General features: G+C 55.4%; 3 protein-coding genes across 10 annotated transcripts in view; all 3 read right to left on the bottom strand.

The window, feature by feature from the left end:
- The window catches only part of PSKH1 (protein serine kinase H1), a 32,308-nt gene extending 30,232 nt beyond the window's left edge, over window positions 1-2,076 (bottom strand). Inside the window, exon 1 of the mRNA XM_059044889.2 lies at window positions 1,926-2,076. The gene's annotated coding sequence lies outside the window, so the exon portion shown is untranslated. The remainder of the gene's footprint in view (window positions 1-1,925) is intronic.
- A 5,026-nt stretch (window positions 2,077-7,102) lies between these two features.
- Window positions 7,103-8,502, bottom strand: NRN1L (neuritin 1 like). Its single transcript, XM_059044922.2, has 3 exons — window positions 8,427-8,502; window positions 7,528-7,660; window positions 7,103-7,410 (listed from the first exon to the last, which is right to left on the bottom strand). Exons 1-3 carry the CDS (start codon window positions 8,500-8,502, stop codon window positions 7,125-7,127), a joined length of 495 nt encoding a protein of 164 aa, XP_058900905.1. The 3' UTR covers window positions 7,103-7,124.
- A 396-nt stretch (window positions 8,503-8,898) lies between these two features.
- EDC4 (enhancer of mRNA decapping 4) lies at window positions 8,899-20,175 on the bottom strand. Of its 8 annotated transcripts, none has more exons than XM_059044797.2 (29): window positions 19,881-20,175; window positions 17,348-17,504; window positions 16,829-16,940; window positions 16,428-16,527; window positions 15,970-16,159; window positions 15,716-15,863; window positions 15,522-15,626; window positions 15,078-15,187; window positions 14,912-14,995; window positions 14,724-14,819; window positions 14,528-14,630; window positions 14,227-14,407; window positions 14,060-14,132; window positions 13,873-13,964; window positions 13,610-13,809; window positions 13,417-13,520; window positions 13,171-13,324; window positions 12,399-12,832; window positions 12,210-12,314; window positions 11,973-12,125; window positions 11,850-11,886; window positions 11,539-11,716; window positions 11,281-11,436; window positions 11,057-11,172; window positions 10,807-10,972; window positions 10,534-10,720; window positions 10,221-10,440; window positions 9,665-9,828; window positions 8,899-9,431 (listed from the first exon to the last, which is right to left on the bottom strand). In XM_059044797.2, exons 1-29 carry the CDS (start codon window positions 19,963-19,965, stop codon window positions 9,239-9,241), a joined length of 4,203 nt encoding a protein of 1,400 aa, XP_058900780.1. In that variant the 5' UTR covers window positions 19,966-20,175; the 3' UTR covers window positions 8,899-9,238. The 8 variants fall into 8 exon arrangements, with proteins under 8 accessions (XP_058900780.1, XP_058900781.1, XP_058900777.1 ...); XM_059044798.2 differs by having other exon boundaries at window positions 13,610-13,797; window positions 19,881-20,171; XM_059044794.2 differs by having other exon boundaries at window positions 11,281-11,716; window positions 19,881-20,171.
- Window positions 20,176-20,715: the final 540 nt, after the last annotated feature.

The following is a 20,715-nucleotide window of genomic DNA, read 5'->3' as shown; positions in this document are numbered from 1 at the left end:
AAGAACAGCCATTAATAATAACAGTGGCTCCCATTTCCTGAGTTCCAACTGTGCTAAGCATCTTATATGCATTCTCACTCCTCTCTGCAACCACATAAAGTAGGCATGATTATTCCTATTATGGGATGAGCAAACTACGACTCAAAGAACCTCAAGATCTCATAAAAGTCAAGAACTGAATCAAAGTCTTTCTTATTCCAAACCCCATACTTCTAACCACCAAATCATCCTGCCTCCCGAAGATATGGGAAATGAGACTGCAGCAGCAGTTGTGTGCTACAAGGCACAGCTGGCCCTTCCCACTGGACAAAGACACAACAGTTTCCTGGAGTGATGACAAAGATTTTCAACCAAGGAGCATAGTAAAGTCACCTGGAGAGTTTTTTAAAAATACAGATTCCTACCAGATTCCAGATATTCTGCATCAAAATCTCAGAAAATGAGACTCTTAAATTTGTATTTTGAAAAACCACCCCAGGAGATTTTAGACCATCAGGATGACAAGGCTGCATCACCTACCATATGCATACGTGTGAATGTGCAAACAGGACACTCGCATTTACTGTGCTCATCTCAGGTCCTGGCCCCTGATACGTGCTCAGTAGTATAGCTGAATCTGTATTCATTCTTAAATCAGCAACCTATCACAGTTGACTCAGCTCCTACTTTATGCCAAGCACAGGGCCAGACACTGATATGCAGACAGAAGACACAATCCCCAGGCCAACCATCAAGTGACACAACACAATAAACTCCAATAGCAGTCACATGAATTGAAGTACAGAGGAGTCAGTTGTTACATGTGAAGGAAGGCTTTTCCAAGGAAATTAAATCTAAGGTGGATTTTAAAGGACAGATGTAAATTTTCCAAACTCGTGGGTGGAGCTGGGGGTGGGGGGAAAGAAGAGAATTACAAAGTGAGAAAATTGTATATCTAAAGCGAAAGAGTGAGGGCTTCCCTGGTGGCGCAGTGGTTGAAAGTCCGCCTGACAATGAAGGGGACGCGGGTTCGTGCCCCGGTCCAGGAAGATCCCACATGCCGCGGAGCGGCTGGGCCCATGAGCCATGGCCGCTGAGCCTGCGCGTCCGGAGCCTGTGCTCCACAACCGGAGAGGCCACAACAGTGAGAGGCCTGCGTACCAAAAAAAAAAAAAAAAGCGAAAGAGTGTTAAAACACAGAGCTAACGGCAGATGCACATACCCCCAACAACAAACTATGTAAGCAGGAGACAGAAGTGCCCAGGTGTTGACTTCAGGGTTATGCCAGATTATGAAGAGCCCTGAATGCCCTGTTATGAAGTCTGGCCTTTACCCTGCAGGTACCGCGGAGCCAGTTTTAGGCAATGAAGGACTTACTTAGATTTTCAAGTGGGAATTATCACTTCACAGTTTCAGGAGAGGGAGTGAGCGTGGGGGAGCTGGGCTTCCCCTTACAAAAGCAGAGGGATAACTGTTTTACAAAGCAGGCGACCCGGCTGGACTCAGGTGTGATTTTCCCCAGCCTGAACAAAGAAGAGACTAGCTGGCCCCCGACCCTGTCGTTCAGTACCAAAAGAGGAGGTGTGGAGTAGGTGCCAGACATGAGAAGGTAGTGAGGACAACCAGGCTGGTTCACCCTGACCGATGTCGACTGGTTGAACAGCAGGCAGGACAGCTGACCACGTCCACCTGGCCCTTGGGGCCTCAGAGACGGGCTACCCAGCGCAGAAGCATGTTTCAAGGCCAGTCAAGCCTCGGACACCAGGGACCCCAAGCAGCCATCGCCTGGCCTCCTACCCACTCCCCCTAGGCCCCGGCGCAGCGGGCACAGGCCGAGGGCTCCGGGCTGGGCAGGGACGGGCCCAGTGCTCCAGGAAGCAACCGTGGCTGCAGCTCGTCAGCCCCTCCCGCCCATGGGGCCGTCGGTCCTGGCCGGGTCGCCTCACCTCGCGCGGGCGGCGGGCTCTTCGGCGCCTGGGCGACTGTGCTGACCCTCTCCGGGCCGCGGACACAGCCCCAGCCACCGCCGCCGCCGCCGCCGCCATCCTCAGGCGTCAGCGTCGTGGCGTCATCACAGCGCGCGCTTGACGCCAAAACAAATCCGGGCCGCCCACGGGGCGGGGCAGGGGCGGACTCGAGAGGGCCGGGCTACGCGGTTGGCGGCGCTCCGAGCGTGGCTTGCCAATCAACGCCTTCAGGGCGGGGTCGGGCTCTCTCCGGGAGTAGGAGGTGAGTGGATGTGTCGCTCCAAGTGTCTCGACCATAGGTCTGGGGCAGGCACCGTGGGAAGTAGGGAGAAAGTTTCAAGATTCAGGTTGGGGGTAGGGCGCTTTATAGTGCGAGGTTGGGGGATTTCCATGGAGATCCAGAGGTTAAGACTCCGCGCTCCCAATGCAGGGACCACGGGTTCGATCCCTGGTGGGGAAACTAAGATCCCGCATGCCGCGGGGCGCGGCCCAAAATAAAATAATATAGTGCGTGGTGGGGAACGTAGTGCATTTCAGGAGGTTTCTGGAAGTGCCTCTGGAACTCCGCAAAGGATTGGTATAAATTTAATTAACACATCAATTTTTAAAATTAATTTATTTATTTTTGGCTGCGTTGGGTCTTCGTTGCTGTGCGCGGTCTTTCTCTAGTTGCGGTGATCAGGGGCTACCCTTCGTTGCGGTGCGCGGGCTTCTCATTGCGGTGGCTACTCTTGCTGCAGAGCATGGGCTCTAGAGCGCAGGCTCAGTAGTTGTGGCGCACAGGCCTAGTTGCTCCGCAGCATGTGGGATCTTCCAGGACGAGGGATCGAACCCGAGTCCCCTGCATTGTCAGGCGGGTTCCCAACCACTGCGCCACCAGGGAAGCCCCAACAAATCTATTTTTTTAAACTGAAATTAAAATAATTCAGGCACTCAGATATGTTGAATTTGACTTCCATCACAGCGGAGTTGCAAATGGTTGAGAATAGGTGAAATTAGTTTGGGGCCAACTTCAGAGTAACAGTCTAATTATTGTTGTTTTCATTGTTGCTAAATTTAGTATATCCTGAGACTGCAAAACAAGTAGATTAAAGAAAAATTGTTACCATTAACAATTCCTCTATAGGGTCAGAGTTATCTCACTTAACTTTACAATCAACCCAGATTCAGGGTGGAGATGGGGGGGGAAATAAATGTCTCAAGTAATAAGGGGATTTTTTTTCCTTCTTTAATAATATTTTTATTATTTACCTTATATTTACTATTGGGGCGCAATCCACGTGCTTGGTGGAGTCTTTTCACTGGGCAACCATAAACAGCAGGGCTGGAGAACAATCCAGTTTCTTTTCTTTTTTTTTTTTTTTTTTTTTTTTTTTTTGCGGTACGCGGGCCTCTCACTGTTGTGGCCTCTCCCATTGCGGAGCACAGGCTCCAGACGCGCAGGCTCAGCGACCATGGCTCACGGGCCCAGCCGCTCCGCAGCATGTGGGATCTTCCCAGACCGGGGCACGAACCCGTGTCCCCTGCATCGGCAGGCGGATTCTCAACCACTGCGCCACCAGGGAAGCCCCACTACTACTTTTGAGTGATGATGGGATTGTAATCTCCATACATCTTCCTCACTGCAGTCTGTTCATTTCTTAAAATCTTTATTGAGCCCTTACTTCATACATGGAATTGTCTTTAACTGTATAAGCTAATGTTATACTTTAAACCTAAACATATATTAACACCAATAAAATATCATAAGTCTTTTTTAAGTAGTAGGGCTTCATAAAAGATTTTATTTAAAAAGAAAACTTGAGGGATTTCTCTGGTGGTCCAGTGGTTAAGACTTCATGCTTCCACTGCAAGGGGGCATGGGTGCAATCCCTGGTTGGGGAACTAAAATCCCACAGGCCATGCACCCAAAAATAAAATAAATAAAAATAAAAAAGAAGGGCTTCTCTGGTGGCTCAGTGGTTGAGAGTCTGCCTGCCGATGCAGGGGACACGAGTTTGTGCCCCGGTCTGGGAAGAGCCCACATGCTGTGGAGCGGCTAGGCCCGTGAGCCATGGCGGCTGGGCCTGCGCGTCCGGAGCCTGTGCTCCGCAACGGGAGAGGCCACAGCAGTGAGAGGCCCGCGTACCACAAAAAAAAAAGAAAAAAGAAAACTTAAAAAATTATTTCCATATGTCTAGTGTGATGCTTAAGGGAATGAACTTAGGGGCCAGGCAAACTTGGGATCATATCCCAGCTCTGACACTTCCACAGTTGTGTGAACTGAACTTAAGCAAGACATCTTCCCCTCCTTAAGCTTCATGTTTCTTATCTGTATAATGGGGATCATAATCTTGACCTCACAGTTGTGAGAGTTGAAAATAATATAGAATTCCAGGGTTGATGGGGCTTACAAATCCACACAACACCTCTATTTTACAGACATTCAGCAAATTAATTCAATAAATATTTATTGAGCCCTTGCTATGGAAGGTGCTGGCCTGGGCTCTGGTGAAGAACACAGGGGCCCTGAGATGAAGAGGTATATTGATGCAGAGGGAACTGGGCTCAGGATATCCAACCCCCAGATTCTCCCCTGAACAATAAGCTGTTCCATGTCTGCGGAGCTGCAAATGTGAGAAGCACCATCATCATGATGCTCTGGCCTGGGCAGCTGTGTCTAGGGCCCAGTCCACTTGGCTCTCAGCCCACCCCTTTCCTGCAGCTCTGGGATAAAACACACAAAGCTCTTAAACCCCTGGCCAGAGAGCAGATTCTGTCCCCACCCCCACCCCCCTGCACACACTCCAGGTCACTCAATTCCAGGGAAGAGTAGGGACTTAGGGGGCAAAAATCAGGGGAAAGTAGGTCACAGCAAGAGGATGGTAATCCCTTTGATGGCTGGCCAACACAAATGAGCCCCTGCTCCTGGAAGCAGCCTGCTCCTGGCCACCCACCAAGAGTGGCTCTAGGAAGACTTTTGGGGTTTGGAGCCCCAGCACCATCCCTCCAAATAGTATGCTCAGGTTAAGAGGGCTGCCCCAAGAAGACACATCCTCCATACTGAAGTCATTCTTAGTCCAAGCTTTTGCTGACTGTAACACTTCCTATGCAGGATTTAGCAATTCTGTTTTTCATTCCACACACTCCCACAAGTACACTTTTTTTTTTTTTCACAAGTACACTCTTTATACCCAGCCTTAGGCTGGGTGCTAGAGACACAAAGAGGACACTTGGGGAATCCAGAGTGGGGAATTCTGACCTAGACCCAGACAGCAACAAGCTAGTGAAGCAGTGTTATCCGTACAGAGACAGAAGAAAGCCCAGGAGCTGTGTGGACCTGAAGGAGGCTTCTGATTCAGCTTGGAGCAGGGTTAGGGAGGCGGTAGGTGATACTGAACAAGAAGTAGGAGTTCACCAGGAGGAAATGAGGAAGGTTATTCTGAGCACAGAGAATAGATGTACAAGAATAAAAGGCTGGCCTTTCCTTCTGGAAGATACTAGTGGTCAAAGGGGGCGGATCTGGGAGGGTGTTTTTCCTGAACCTTCTCCTTCAGGTGATGTGAGATGGGTAAGGAATGGCTGAGAGAGAGAAGTGGGGATAAAAATACAGGTGAATGAAGTACAGGAGAAAAGACAGGGCAGAGAGTGAGTTAACTGAGGCATCTTAGCTAACTGGAATGGAAGGATGTTTGGGAAGCGTTGCTGAAATAGGGCTCCTACATGATAAAGTAGGGTGGAGGTCTCTGGAGGCACCTGTCGCCCTGGAGCCTAATCAAGGGTCCTATCAGGCCTGATTCTGTCCTAGGGCCAACAACCTCCCAGCATGGGCTTTAGTGCAAACCTGGCCTGCCAACTTCTGTACTCCCACCCCTCCTCCCCTCCCAGCTGATTGCCTGGGCCCCTCTTGTAAAGCCCTCTGCAACTCAGCCCCACTTCTCCTCCACCATTTGTAAGTGTTGCATCCTTACCTCCTATCACCCTCTATCATGGTCCTTCTCTGAAACCTCCCCTTAACCCAAGGACTGAGTAGGTAGATCACTCTGTGCTACTACAGAGGGGGAGTTGAAGGAGTAGACTGAATAAAATGTCCTATATATAAACATAGCTGGCTTACATAGGGCCTTATAGACAATGCAAAGGAGTTTAATATCAGGATCAGTTTTTCAATTTAGAAAATGGAGAATAAAGTGGAGGGAGTGAGAGTAGAAGCCAGTGAGGAGGCCATGGCAGTGCCCACAAGTCGTGGGGTGGTGGCTTGGAAGAGCATCCTGGCAGGGACAGTAGATGACTGATCAACAGAGGGTCTCATCCTCTCTGAGGCCTCCTCCTTCCCTCAGGAGTCTGCCCGTTCTGATTCTTCCTCTTCTTCTCCACCATGATGAACTGGGGCTCCTCACACATCACACACTCATCTGTGCTTCCAGAAAGCCTTCTGGGATTGTTCTGACCTCACACTGCACACCTCTTCTCAAAGAACAAGCTTGTGGAGAGCGTGAGGCCAGAGGAACCCTCATTGTGACCCCAATTTCTGCAGCTCCAGATCACCCCAGGTACTTGAATGTAGACTCCAATGGGGGCTCCCCACCTTCTGGAACAGGCTCCCCTCAGATGAATCAGGACCCCAGAGAAGGAGAGGAAAGGGTACTTAATCTGAACTGTCTTGAAGGCTAAGGTGGTAGTTCAGAAGAGGGAGGAGGAGGTGAGATGGACAGGAGCCTGGAAACTGGAAAGAACCTGGGGAGGGGGGTGGACTAGGCTGAGGGTGGGGGCGGGGACACTCTATCACCTCACATGGCCCCTAGGGGCCAGGACAGGAGGGGCAGGTAGGGCTAGGAATGCCAGCCCAGGAGAACACAGAACAGAGAAAGATGTGCATTCCCGCACATCTTGGGTCACCACCAGAAGTCTTGGAACCTGCTGGCAGTGGAAAGCTCTGCATTGCCCCTGGGAAATGAGTGTTTGTGAAGAGAAAGACTGAGTCCCCTATGGTGGCCTTCAGCCCGCCCATCTCGTCCTGGGGATCAGCTTCTTGAAGGCTCCACCCCAGCCAGGTGGGCCACAGTGGAAAGAAAGGAAGGAGCTTGGTACAAATATAAATACCTTTAATGAAAGCCGAGCGCTTTCTGAGGAGCCACGACGGCAGCCACCAGGGCAGGGCTGGAGACGGTGGGGGGCGCTGCTACCCGGCCAGACCAGCTAGGCCAGAGGACCCAGGAGGCAGGCGAGTGCCAGCGCAGCCGCCAGCAGAGGGGGCTCGGGGGCCAGAGTGGGTGCTGGCGCTGTCGCCCGCAGCGTCTCCTGGTTGGTCTCTGGGCCCTCCCTGCGCTCCTGAAGGCGTACAGGGGTGCCGCACAGAGTGTGCAAGTTATCTGGGTGTGGGGCCCGGCGCGCTTCTTGCTGTAGTGACTCCCACACGGCGGCGGCCTCCTCGGGGCAGCCCAATAGGACTCGCGAGGCACAGGTGTGGAAATCATTCCAAGACCTGTCAAGGGTGTGGGGTTAGGGGAATTAGGTGGGGCAGGGGGCTTTGGAATGGGAGGGAAGAGGTTCAGACCCCAAGGGTGTGGGGTTGGGCTGCTGCCCTCACGCCTGCCCGTACCTGCAGACGCTCTCCAGCTCACCTCCGCGGCCCATGCCGTCCCCCAAGCGGATGAGACACTCGGCAAAGCCCTGGTATATGGTGTCACAGCGGCCTGGGCCCGCTGTGGTTGCTGCCAGGGGAGATACAAGGACTGGGGGTGGGGGTGGAGAATAGTTGATAGGATGAGGCGGCGCACCCTCACGCCCCCCCCCCCCCGCCCGCCGCCAAACCCCAGGGGCTTGTTTACCAGGGAGCGTTCTGGGGACGTGACTCAGCGTGAAAGGGGTGCCCCAGGGAACTAAGGGGCATATCTGGGGACCACCTGCCTCTGCCCCCTTCTAGGCGGACCTGGACAGGATAGGTGGGGATGGGGGAAGGAGAAGCCTCGTCCCAGGGGTTGGCTCTTCTTCCGAGCTTCTGGGTCCCAGGTCAGGTGAGAATGGTCCAAATGAATGAAGAAGTATGGACATGGTGAAGGGAGGCAGGGCCCCTGGCAACGTCCAGTTTCTCTGCAGCCTAGACAACCTTTGTTTGGCCTTTCCATCCCCTCCCCAGAGACAGGTGTTTTCTGATGAGTAGGGCAGAATAGAGGGGGTTGGGATCCAGGTTCGACCCTAAGAGAGGACCTCAGCAATCCCACGGTTGGTCTGGGAGTCCCACAAGAGGTCAAGTCTCCCCTTATCAGGATGGGGACTGTGGCATTTGGGGGTTCTTCCCTCCGAAACTAGGGTTCAGTTCCCACCCTCACTTTACATCCTGAAGCCTCTGGCACACAATCCCTCCCTGGAGCCCTCTCACCTCCTCTCCACCCTGACTCTCAGCGCTCAGGAAGGCTGTGCCTCAGCTCCCACACAACCTACACCCAGCCTGGGGAGGGGGTACGCAGACTGGGCTGGGTCCAGCACGCCGGCACTCACCAAGGGGCGGCAGCAGCAGCAGCAACAGCCCTAGTGCACAGGGCGGTTGCCAGCGGTGACAGAATCGGCAGCACATCGTCCCCGGGCTGGGAGCCTAGTGCCAGAGCTAGCAGCTTGGAGTGCAGCCCTTCAGCCCAGCCCCCAGAAGGAGGAACTGTGATTGGATAGGGGGTGAGGGTGGAGCTCAAACCAGCCAGCAGCCCCACCCCCAGTTCAGATAGGCGAAGGAGAAGGGAGGGACTCCAGAGAGGAGAACCCAGGGGCATAGGGTGGTGCTGAGCTGATCCCAGGGCCCTTGCCTTGCCTCAGAGATGGAAAGCGGAGATCTGGGAAGGCAGTTGGGCAGATGAGGGTGGGTGTCCAGGGCCCTGGGGTGGGTTGGCCTAGACAGAGTTCCAGGAGAGGGGGCAGGTAACAAAGGACAGTTATCAAAGTCATGCCAAAGACATACGAAAAGCACACACATACTCCATTTTATTCCAAAAGCATTTAATTGAATTTCTCAATGTTTTTCAAAAACAAAAAGAACCAAATTGGTGGTAAAAAGGAACATGGAAAATTCAACTGAAGTGGTGTCATAATCTCAGGGGTCATGCTCCAGGCATGGCAGAACCCAAGAAGGCACAATACCCACCCTGGGCCCAGCCTAAACCTGCTGGCTACCACAATCTATAGACCATAGCCAGTGCTTTCCCCATCAAACACGCCAGAGGTGGGAGCCTGAGCAGGTAAAGGGCAGACATGACCCTGCTTTGGCCTAGGCCTGTCTGCTGACCTTCAGTGCCACCCCATCCTGGGCAAGGCAGGCTTAGCTAAGGGAGGCTGGGGGTCATAAGGCCGTGCAGCATGAGGCTGAGACGCCGGGCCGCTTTGCCAAGTGAGTTGTGTGGCTCCGCCTGCAGGAACTGAAAGAGCTTCTGGCGCACCTGGGCCATGACGGAGCCCATGTGGTCCCGAGTGATGGGGTCACTGTGGTCCAGGTGCATCACAGCCTCTTCCAGGTAGCTGGGGATTTAGGAAAAGGACAGGCTACAGGTGGCCTCCAGCAGAGAGGAGTGCCCCCTGGTGGCAATGAGGCCCAGAGGCTGATAATGGAGGCCTCAAAGCCTGAGATGGGTGGGGGCAGAGGGGATTGGTGGAGAAAATTAAGGAGGGGAGTCAGGCAGGAGTGGGAGTCTCTGCTTTGAACTGCTCCCCGCCCTTCACCACAGCCCTAGTCCCTGACTATGCCCGCTCACCTGAGCTTGAGGTCAGTTCGAGTGCCAAGGTCAGAGGCCAGTTGCTGGATGAGTGAAAGGAGTACAGGCTGGGAGAGGGGGCAAGGTGGCTGCCCAAAAACCTGGCCTGGGTCCACAGTTTCACACACATACAGCACCAGGTTCAGGTCAGCAGCTGTCAGGGCCTGAGTAGAGAACAGAGTTTATAGCTAATGTCAGGATGGAATGCCTGCTTGTCTGGCTATGTGGCCTGGGAGAGGATGGCCAGAGTAGGGCATCCTGAGGGGGATGCTTTGCGGCCCAGAGAGAGCACTGTAGGGCTGTGTTGTTACTCTAGGCAATCAGGAAAGGTTTCCTGAGAAGGGTGGTTCTGAAAGAAGGTAGACTGAGGTAGGAAGAAAGGGATCCAGGGTCCAGACAGAGGGAAAAGCAAGGGAAATGCCCTGGAGGAGAAAGAGAACCAAAAAGAGTCTGCTGAGGCCAGACCACCCGAAGCCTGATGGGTAGAGTGGAGTGTATGATGTGTGGGCCTTGTCAGGAGACTCCTGACTCTATCTGGGCTTAGTACCCGGCTTACCTGCTGGAAGGCCTGATTGAGGTGGCCCTGCTGCAGCAGCTGCAGGATATGGGCTTGCTGGGCTTGGCAGTCGAGGTGGGTGGCAGGGACAGGTGTGCCAGCGGCTGAGCGCATGGCCTGCATGATGCTAGAGGTGACGGCAGCCTGCTGCTCCTTGAGTGCCACACTCACCTCACCCTTAACAATGCGCTGCACCTGTGCTAAAATTGCCTCTTGCAGGCTGCAAAAGTGAGGTGAGGGAGATGAGGCTGACAGGCAGTTGGGTCTGGCCCTTTCCAAACCCACCACCTAGCTCAGTGCCCTGCCCACACACCTGCCAACAGCCACGTGCAGCTGGTGCTGCACCTCAGCCCGAACGCTGCTGGACACAGTAGCCGCCATCTGCTCAGTGGCCCCCTGCAGTGTGCTGACCAGGCCCCGCAGCTGGGCCAGCACGGGCTCCCGCGCCTCCTGTTCTCGTGCCTTTCGGCTCTTCATGTGGCTCTCCAGCTGCTGCAAGTCTGAGAAGTGACCATGGGGGCCATGAGAGGGATGGTAGGGAGAAGACGATAGCCCTTCCCCTCTTGGGGCATATGACCCTACTCACATTCCTGCGTGCCCAGTCGGAAGCTATCATTGATCTGCTGGAACATGGCCTGGCAGCTCTTCTCGAAGGCGGGCAGTACCACGCTCTGGAAGGCTTCACGGTAGGCGGCCTGCATTGGCCCCTGTAACGTGTCTGCGGCTGCTCGGGCAATGGCATCTGTTAAGTTCTGGGGGTGGAAGAAGGGGCTGAGTTGAAAGCTGAGCCCAAGCCCACCAACCACCAACCTCCCTCATCTTGGGCCCCACAGCACCTTGGACTTCAGCAGCTTGGAGATATTCTCTTTCATGCTACCCTCCACGGCTGTGAGTTTGGTGGCCACTGAGTTGCTCAGTTGGCCTGCCACAGGCTCCAGACTCCTAGACACACCTGGGACAGGGTGAGGAGGGAAAGGTAGAGCCATGAGAGGAAGCTTGACAGGTAGGGGGCCCCACTCCCATCTGGCCCACCCAGAAGAAGTCTCCATGCAAAACTCACACGGAGGAACCGTCTTCTTGATCTCATCCCGTATGCTGCGCTCCAGCCGCCCAGCCACAGCTGAAGATAGCGCTTGGGACAGCTGTTGCGTCAGCTGCTCCTGCAGCTGCCCACCACGCTGCTGTCCCTCAGCCAGTGCCCGCTCCAGTCGCCGCTCTGCATTGTAGCTAAGGAACAGGGCTGCAGCAGGTCCCATATCCCTTCCTGGGCCAAGAATGCTGCCGCCGCCCCATGCTGTGCCACTGCCCACAAGGATACGCTCCTGCTCGTGCCGTGACTCTAGGGCACGTTCTACGTGGCCCGTGACGGTGCTCTGCAGGCCTTCAAGCTGGGTGCACAGACGTTGTAGCAGCTCTTCTTGGCTGTGCCGGAGCTGCGCCAGCTCTCTCTGCTGTTGCCAAATTAGTGCTGGCCAGTCCTCAGGGGCCTCTGCCACCTGCCAGGAACACCAACAGTCACATGATGCCCGCCCCGCCCATCCCCACACACCAGACCAGGGGAAGGCTTAGACCCTACCCCACCCCCACAGGCAGGAGTCCCAGAAGCAGAAAGGGTGTTTGCACGCTCACCTGGTGCTCTGTGAGCCGGGATCCCACAGACAAATCCCTGCCATAGAGGAGAAGCGCCTCAGGCCATGTCAAGCAGGCAGCCTGAAGACCACCCCTCTCCCTGGCCCCAGGACCCCGTCCTACCCGTCATCCTTTTTTCCCTTTCGCTTGAGCTTGGGTGAGGCCCGAGGGGATCCTTTGGTCTTCCAGTCCTTGGCAGGAAGACGTGGAGTGGGAACTTTGGTGCCAAAGCCCCCTGCAGCAGAGGCCAGGCTGGCCACCTCGTCATCGTGGTCGCTGTGGGAAGGGCAGGGAGAGAAATAGGCATCTACCCACTTGTTGACCCTCCCGGTGAGAGGAACGGTGTGGGGTGGTGCCTACCTTTGCTCGGCACTGGCATCCTGACTGTCGTGTTGCTGCAGCAGGTGATAAGGTGGTCGGTGAAAGGCCAGGCTCTTGTGCTTTTCCTGGAGGCCATTCCGGGGGCTGGGGGGACAGGCCAACTCAGCAGTGGATGACTCTATCTGAAGCCCCTACCATCAGCACATTTCCCCCTCCTAAGCTCCTCACCTCTCTGCCAGGCTGCTGCAGGTCTCACGAGTAATGTCCGGTGCCGTAGGCCAGACCTGACTGTCAGGGGCCGTGGCCTCCTGGGTCAAGGCTGCCTCCAGGAGGGAAGGGGTACTATGCCGATCCCCATCCCCAGGGCCTCCATCCAGGCTAAGCTGGGGGCCAAGCTCGGGTCCCGGCCGGGGCCGTGGAGACAGCAGGTGTAGTGCTGAAGCAGCTGAGGCCATACTGTCTGGCTCCAGGCCCTCAGGAGCAGAAGAGCCAAAGCCACGGGACAGTGCCTCAGATGCGATCTCAGGGATATCCTGGGACAAGGCAGTGGAAGCTGAGGAGATAACATCGGGGGAGCGGGTGCGGCTGGGGGAAGCCTGGGGTAGCCCCAGGGGCTCCACTTCCTGCAGCTCCAGGGATAGTGTAGAGGCAGCAGTAGGCACCTGAGGTGGGCCAAAGGTGGGAACTTAGGTGGTGGGAAGTAGGAGTAAAAGGAGTACAGAGACAAAGCGCTGGTGTGTGTAGTGATGAGAGATGGGACAATGGGGGAGGGGGAGGAAGGTCAAAAATGGCCGCAGCCCAGGAGGAGAGGAGGTGGGGATGGAAAGGCTGAGGATCTGCCCTCCGGGGACACCGGGGGCTGAGATACCCTCAGGGGAAACATGGACCACCTGAGGAAGAGCAGGACCAGAAGACAGGGTGCTGTGGGAGGAGACTGCAGCCAGCCTTCCCACTCCCATATACCTGCCACACTGCACTTCACACACACCCACACACGCACCTGCCCAGGCCCCTTGGGAGGCAATTTGTCGGCCGGACTTGGGAGCAGGCCAGGCAGGAGGCTACGTGGGCTTGCCTGCAGGCTGCTGCTGCTGCTCATTGTCAAACCACCATCCAGCTGTAGCTTGGGGCTCAAGGTCAGCTCCTCAGGTGGCCTGGTGGCAGGAAGGATGAAGTGTAAGCAGCCAGAGCCTGGCATCACCTGGCACCAGCCCCTGACACGCCCTAACTCTGACCCTCATTTCACCTGGGCAAGGAGGGGTCCACGGCCGAAGTACTGCTCATGGCAGACACCGCTGTAAGAGAGGAACTGCTGCTGCTGCTGCTGCTGCTACTAGGAGATGCAGCGATCTGGGGAGATGCGGAGAACGAGGGCTGTGGCTGTGGGGGGCCCTCCCAGGGCCTCCCTACCTGCGCCCCGCACTCCTCCCACAGCATACCTGCTGCAGGGAGGTGCTAGGTGTCATGAAGGCGTCAGGTGTCATCAGCTTGGGCTTGGTCTCACTGCTCAGACTGAGGAAGTCGGCAGGTGCAGGCAGCTCCACGATGCGTCGGAGGTCAGGTTGGGAGCCGTGAGTGGCAGATCCCAGGCCCTCAGAAGCCAGTTCTGGTCGAGACTCTCCAAATGCTGTGGGAAAAGCTGCCACTTGAGTCAGATCTCAGACCTCAGTCAGAACCTGCTTTCCTGTCACCCCCAACTCACCAAAGTCCTCATGGGCAGGGTGTGTGGGGAGCGGGGCCACCACGTCAGGGTTCAGCTGTGGCTGGAAGCGGATCTGTACATCTTGCAATGCCCTGCAGGGAGAGCAGGGGGAGAATATGAGAGTCAGAGTCAGCAGGGTAGGGAGGGGTACAGACAGGGCACAGGCGGGCCTCCCCAGCACACTCACTTAGTGTGCACACAAAAGAGTTTGATGAGCACACCGGCTGCAGACTCCATGGCACCAGCTCCATGGGTCCCATCTGCAAGGACAATGTGGACAATTAAGACCCTGGCCCTCTGTGCCTCAGCACTCCCCTACATCCCAACACACATCCCTGACCCTGAGCAGCTCACCAGCCCCTAGGCTGTCATTCTCCTCCTCGGCTGGCAGCACCTCAGTGTGCCGCAGCCGGCAGCGACTCACAACCTGGATACCGAAGCTCAGCACAGGGTGGGTGAGCAGGAACTCAGAGATGGAGCTAAAGCAGGCACGGCCCTCCTCCTGGTTCTGCAGCAGTTCCATCACGTAGAGGACCTGCACAGGTAGTGAGTTCACAGCTGAGCTCAGGGGCTGGGAAGCTGTGGATGTGCCACACATACCCCTGTCCTCCCTGATGATATCAGCTCTGCCCAGAGTGTCCCCACTGCAGCCCACCTTCCGTTGCACATCGCTGAGAATCAGGTATTCTGCTGAGAGGTCCAGGCAAACCTTGAGGCTGGGGGGCACACTCACTGAGCTGAAGATATCTGGGGAGAAGCTGGAGGGGGTGGCCATGAGGCAGGATGAATGAGACTGAGAGGGTGGAAGGAACCCAACCCTGCCCCTGCCCAGCCCCACAGCCCCTGCTTACCGAATGGTCTGCAGGCAGGTCCAGGACACCGTGCACCACATCTTCAGCTCCCGATTCTGGTCAGCACCAGTAATGAGGAACCTCCAGAAAGGGACCCTGCAAAGCAACAAGGCACTGAGTGGCTGGCTGGGCCCCTGCTGGGAGCCCAAAGTCCGGCCCACCACCCTCCTGCCAGCCCACTCACTCACTCAGGATCCTGTTTCTTGTGGTTGTCACAGAACAGGAGGCAGGAGAGGGGCCTCCCATCATGAGGCTTCCACTCGTGCAAACACCTGCAGGCAGGTATATGAGTGGCCTGAGTGGGTGATCTGATCTCCTACCTGGGGGAGCCCAGGCCCTCAGGCTCCGCCTTACCTGGGCTCATCCTGCCCCTCAATGTAAATCTGCCAGAACTTGACGAAGCCATCATGACTTGCGGTAGCCAGGACAGTCCCATCAGGTGAGAGGGCCCCTTCACTTAGGCACTGGGAAGAACCCAAAAAGCCTTGCTTTGCCACCTGACTAGAGGTGGGAGCAAGTCCTCCTCAGGTGAGGATGGCAGTGAGCTAGGCTGACCCAAAGCGGATCTGCGTGTTTGTATGAAAGACAAGGAATGGGGGTGGGGTGCTGTAGAGAAGACCAGATCCATGGGGTGCATGGTTAGGTGTGAGCGCCACAGGAGACGGGTCCCTCTGTGCTCCGAGTTCCCATGGCAGAGTGCTAGAAAGCTATCTGGGCAGCTGTGGGAACAGGGAATAGATGAGGGACATAAAGGGGTGGGGAGAGGAGGGCAGGAAAGGCAGTCAGTTGCAGGCTTACTGTGCTGTGGCCTTTTACCACGATGAAGCCCTGCTTGATCTGGCTGACATCCACGGGCCAGGTGCTGTGACTGGAGCGGAGCATATCCAGGTCCCATACCTCAGCCTGGCAGGTACAGGGAGGTGAGCATTCAGCCCATGACCACACCATTGCTACTTGGTCCCCTCCTGTCCCCCCATGCCCAGCCCCCTCACCCGGTCCTCATGCAACAGGGCCACCGTTGGGCTGCCCTCCTCACAGCAGTCCTCACTCTCTTCGGGGATGAAGGGGCACCAGATGATCCTGCGGAAGTGGTTCAGTGGAGTGCCCTCTGGCTGTCGGATATGGACCAAGATCTCCTCTCTGAGCAGGGTGTTAAGGGCTAGGCAGATGGATAATGAGGTATGTCTGGCAGACCCAGCTCCACCCACTTTTCTTCAGTCCCCCATCCCACCCTAGGAAAGGATACTGAATTTTGCCATTAACCAGGGCCAAGCGCCACACAAACAGGTTGCCTGCCTCATCCAGGCAGGCCAGCTGTGGGGAATTGAGGTGTGCAAAGGCCAGATCAGCCACGCTGCCTGTGAAGCCTTTGAGCAGGGTCCTCTCTGAAGTGCTGACACTGATCACCCGTACCATCGCTGAGCCGTTGTTGGCAGCTAGAATCAGGAGAGTGGTAGGCCATGAATAAGTATCTAGGCCCAGGCAGCAGCAAAGAAGCCCTGCCCTTGCCTCCCTCTCTGCCACTACCAGTCTCAAGCTCTGTTTTCTCACTCGGCTCCAGAAGGCTTGGGAGAGCTGGGGCCAGCACAGACAAGCCTTCCATTATACCTCCACGGTCTGAGTGGGCTGAGTGACCGGACAGTAGAGCTGCATCTCTGGGGCTACTAGCAGAACACCTCCCTCCTCCGTACTGTGCCTACTCACCCCGAATAGCATAGGCCAAGAAAGAGTTGGACACAGCAATCAGGTTGCCATAGTAGTATTTCTGCTCCCAGTCATACTTGGCGACGGGCTGGATTTTCACCTGAGAATCAAGAGTGAGGAAGGTCATAGAAGTCGAGGGCTGGGGCAGCTTTCCTGGAGCTGAGGTAGCCCCCAGCATGCCTGGGGACATTAGAGGCCATATGCACAGGCCCAGTCACCCATTCACAACTCTTGGGGCCACATTCCCACAGAGACTTGGCTGCCAACCCTGGCTTCCTGAGACTGGGATACACTACCTGTCTGTCAGGATAGTCCCCATAGGTACTGGCAGCATGGAATGAGGGAGGGACAGCTTAAGTGTGCCCCACCCATTATACATGCCATGACATCCTGGTGCCCACCTTGTTGCTCCCCCGTGCCTTGCTTGAAATGCTAGAGTCACTGCTGGCCACAATCTCCACCTCCTTGGCCAAAATCCCGATGCAGGTGGAACTGTCGTCTCCTAAGAGGCAGCTGGGGGGAGGGGTGCACAGCGTGACTCTTGTCCACCCAAAGTCTCGATGGGCAGGGTTGGGGGGAGAAGATACAGACACTCTGGTGAAAGTGTAAAGTCCCAGATGCCCAACTCTGCCTGGTTCACTGGTCCCCAAACCTACAGCTTCCCTTGTTCACCTCCCTCCTTGGGAATGGCCCTACTTCCATGCTAAACCAGGTGCCCAAACTTCAGATCCAGGCCAAGCCCTTGAGCTTGTCACTGCCCCTCATCCTAGTGCAAACTCAGTGTGGTTAAGTGTTCCACCCCAGGTCATTTAGTGGGGAAGCAGCAGAGGCTGCTCGACCCTCTCCCCTCACCTCATGCCTTTAGTTCACAAATGCCTCAAAGACCCCATCACCACCACTGCCATCTCCCAGACACTCACATGACCTGCTTTTCCTGCAGGTTAATAGGTGGCATGGCTCGGAGACCAGGCTTATTTGGTGAAGTACCATCACCTGAGCAGAGGGGGTCTGGGACCAGGAGCCCATTGAGATCTCCATTGTAGGCATTAGATGGTCGCTGGCTCTCTGCACTGGGACCTAGAGACAGAAAGGGCCACTCTGATGAAGTTATTCCACCTGCCCACTGGCCTCTCCTCCTGCAGAGCTTCATTCAAGAACCATGAGGTGCTCTAGGAACACTCAACAAGGTTTGTTAGTGGGGAGGAGGGCCCTTTGTTCAACCTTTATTCCATAAACACTGATGGTGAACCCAATGCATGCTAGGACCAAAGATGAGCATGAGGCTCTTCTACCTGGGGGAAGGGTATAAGAATGCTCTGAGTCCAATTAATACTCAGGCCTGGGTCAGTACAGAGGGACTCTGTGTACTTGAAGGAGGGCATGGGAAGGGTCAGGACAGACTTTACAGAGGAGGTGCCATCAGAGCCAGCGTGGCTAGAACACACAAACATGGGAAAGATGGAGGGAAAACAAGGCTGCAGAGGTCTCAGGTATGAGGCTAGGGTGCTTAGATTTTCCCTGTGGTAATGAGAGCCACAAAAGTTTTAAATGGGGAAGTGACATGATCTGCTATGGCCAGAGGACAGACTGCTCTAAAGTAGCATGCAGGATAGTTAAGAATCCAGGTGAGAGATACCAGGGCCTACATCAAAGTAGTGGAGGGGTTGGAGAAGAGACGGTGGGCTTCTAAGGCATGGAAAGACATGATAAGATGTGGAAGTAAGAAAGGAAGGAGACTGCCTGGCACGGAAATGGCTCAGAAGAAGCCACCCTGGAGGAATGGACAGGAAGGAGCTGGACAAAGAGTAGAGAAATTATGGGGTAGGGTGTGTAATCAGGAAAGACAGCCTTTCAGTTGTTTACCATTGGCTGTGTTTCAAGCACCCTCATAGGTTCAGACACTACTCCAAAACTCCTAGGTAGCAAGGAGAGTAGGGCCTCATATTCAAGGAATATGACAAGTTTCTAGTCACAAAACTGCCTGGGGTCTCACATGGTCCTCCAGTGAGAGGAGACAAGCAAGGGCTACTTGGCAAACAGGGGAATCAAGTACCAATAAATAAGCAAAGAGTTAAGAGGAAAGACTACAGGCCACCTCACTTGCATCAGAGCCACCTTAAGCTGCTCAGGGGTAAGTAAGCTGACCACTCTTCCTTCCAGGCAGGCTACCATGAGGACAAACAAACAAGCTACAGGTTACCCATGCCAGGCTCTACCAAACCTTTGTGAAGACTAGTCTGCTAGCAGCTAATAAGTATGAGAGGGCCAGGCCAAGCTCATGAGTCCAGGGAGCACACACTCCAGGCCTGGGGAAAAGGGCTTGGTGGTTCCAGGCAGCAGATAGATTTTCTCAGAGATTAGAGGTTAGCTAAACCCAGGAGTGAGCACCAGTGCCTGCTTCCAAAGGGAGCCAGTTTGGGCATTCCAGAAGGTTTCAGAACAGGGTCTGAGGAAACACCAATTCTCAGCTCTGGCCACTGCACATCCACACCACCATTACCAGCCAGTCTCTTTACCACTACAACATTTCACAGGTCCCTGAACCTGCCATGAAACTTTGGTACTTTCACATATGCTATTTCCTCTTTGCAGAATGTCTTTCCTGACACCCAAGCCCCTCTCCATATTACAAGACCTAACCTAAACATCGCTCTTCTCTCAGATCTGTTCTCAAGCATTCTCCAGCCCCTACCTCACCCACCCTATCCCCATCACAGTGCCAAACACTTCTCTCTTTCAATGAGAAGAGCATTATATTACACCTTGTTAGCTCTGTGTCCTAGGAGCTCATTGAGGGCAGGAGCAGCTCTGAGGTACCACTGCAAACCCAAGAAAAGTTTAAACGAATAGATGTAAACTAGGGCTTGCAGATGTTTGTAGCCTAATCCAATCAGGACTCTGCAGTCTGTGATTTGCCTTAAACCCAAGAGGACACGGAATTGGGGTTGGTCACCTTCCTCCTGAAAATCAGTTTCAGAATCGCATGCCTAGAGTCTGTATTCCAGAAGGAAGGGCAAGTTGCATAGGGAGATCAGCGGCTCTTCAGCACAGCGCCTAGGTCTAGACCCAGAACTCCGCATACAGAGCCCAGACTAGGCCTCTGAACTATGGCAAAAGGGTAGGGAACGCGGGCCAGTCCCAGGAACACTAGAGACCTTGCGGTCAGGACACCCGGTGGGCTCTGCGAATTCAGAGAAGGTGTCTCACCTTCAGCCGAGACGCTGAAGGACGAGGCAGAACGGCCCGGCTCTGGGATGGGGAAGGATCGCACCCAGGGGTCTGCGCCCTTCAGCAAGCACGCTCAGGGATTTGCCGCTCCGACCCTCGTCTGCCCTCACCAGCCGGGAGGATGCAGAGCCGGTCCTGAGCGACCCGAGGGCCATGAGCGTGGCCGAGGCCCGCACCGCCCTTCTGCCCGCTCACCAATGACCCACCCCCACCGTTCCGGCTCACCCCCCGCGGGCCGGTCCAGCTTGAGGATGTCCCGCAGGTGCTGCGTGGCGTCCTCGATGTCGATGCTCGCGCTGGAGGAGGCCATGGGCCCAGCCGCGGGCGCCCGGGTCCGCGCCGCGTTCGTTCGCCGCCGCCGCGCACCGTCCAGCTGAGCACAGCCCCGCCAGGATCAGACAGTGGGACCAGTCACTACACTCGGTCCACCCGAAGCTCGCAAACCGCCGCCCGCGCCGTGTCCCTGAGCCCCGCCAACCCCACCAACCGCCTCCACTTCCGGCCCGCCCCAGACTCGGCTCCCGGAACCTGAGAGGAGCGGAGAAGAAAGGTTCCGGGCTGGGGGTCGGACGCTTCGCCCCTCCCGGAGACCGTCCCTACCGCGGTTCTGTCCCTGAGCTAGTAGGGTCTGGGGAGTTCCTCGAGGCTGAGGCAGAGCAAATGTCTACCTACTGGACCGCCCAAAGCGCCCTACTTGCCTCAGGATATCCCGCCCGGTCCATGTCCACTCCCAAAGCTTGGGCTCATGGTGGGCCTAGGACCGGGTCAATTTGGTTGCCCAAGCTGAATCCCTCAGATGCCCCAGGAACAAGCTGAATTAGCAGGAGCCTCGGTTTCCCCTTTGGGAAGTGGGTCAGTGTAACCCAAGACCTGAAGGGACCCGTGAAGTAACGGACCCAGGAATTGCAAGGGCAGAGGAGATGGTCCCACCACAAACATCACATTGTTCCCTAATGTCTCCCAGCATCCCCCTGCATGACCTGGCACCCTCAGGCAAAAAGAAAGGAACCATAGTTTACAAACACCTCTTTATTGCAGACATTTCAGGCACAGGTACATG

This window comes from Kogia breviceps, chromosome 18 (assembly GCF_026419965.1).
Source record: "Kogia breviceps isolate mKogBre1 chromosome 18, mKogBre1 haplotype 1, whole genome shotgun sequence".
Lineage (NCBI taxonomy): Eukaryota > Metazoa > Chordata > Mammalia > Artiodactyla > Physeteridae > Kogia > Kogia breviceps.
Note: the sequence above shows the minus strand (reverse complement) of the source record. Positions and strands in the feature narration are given on the sequence as shown.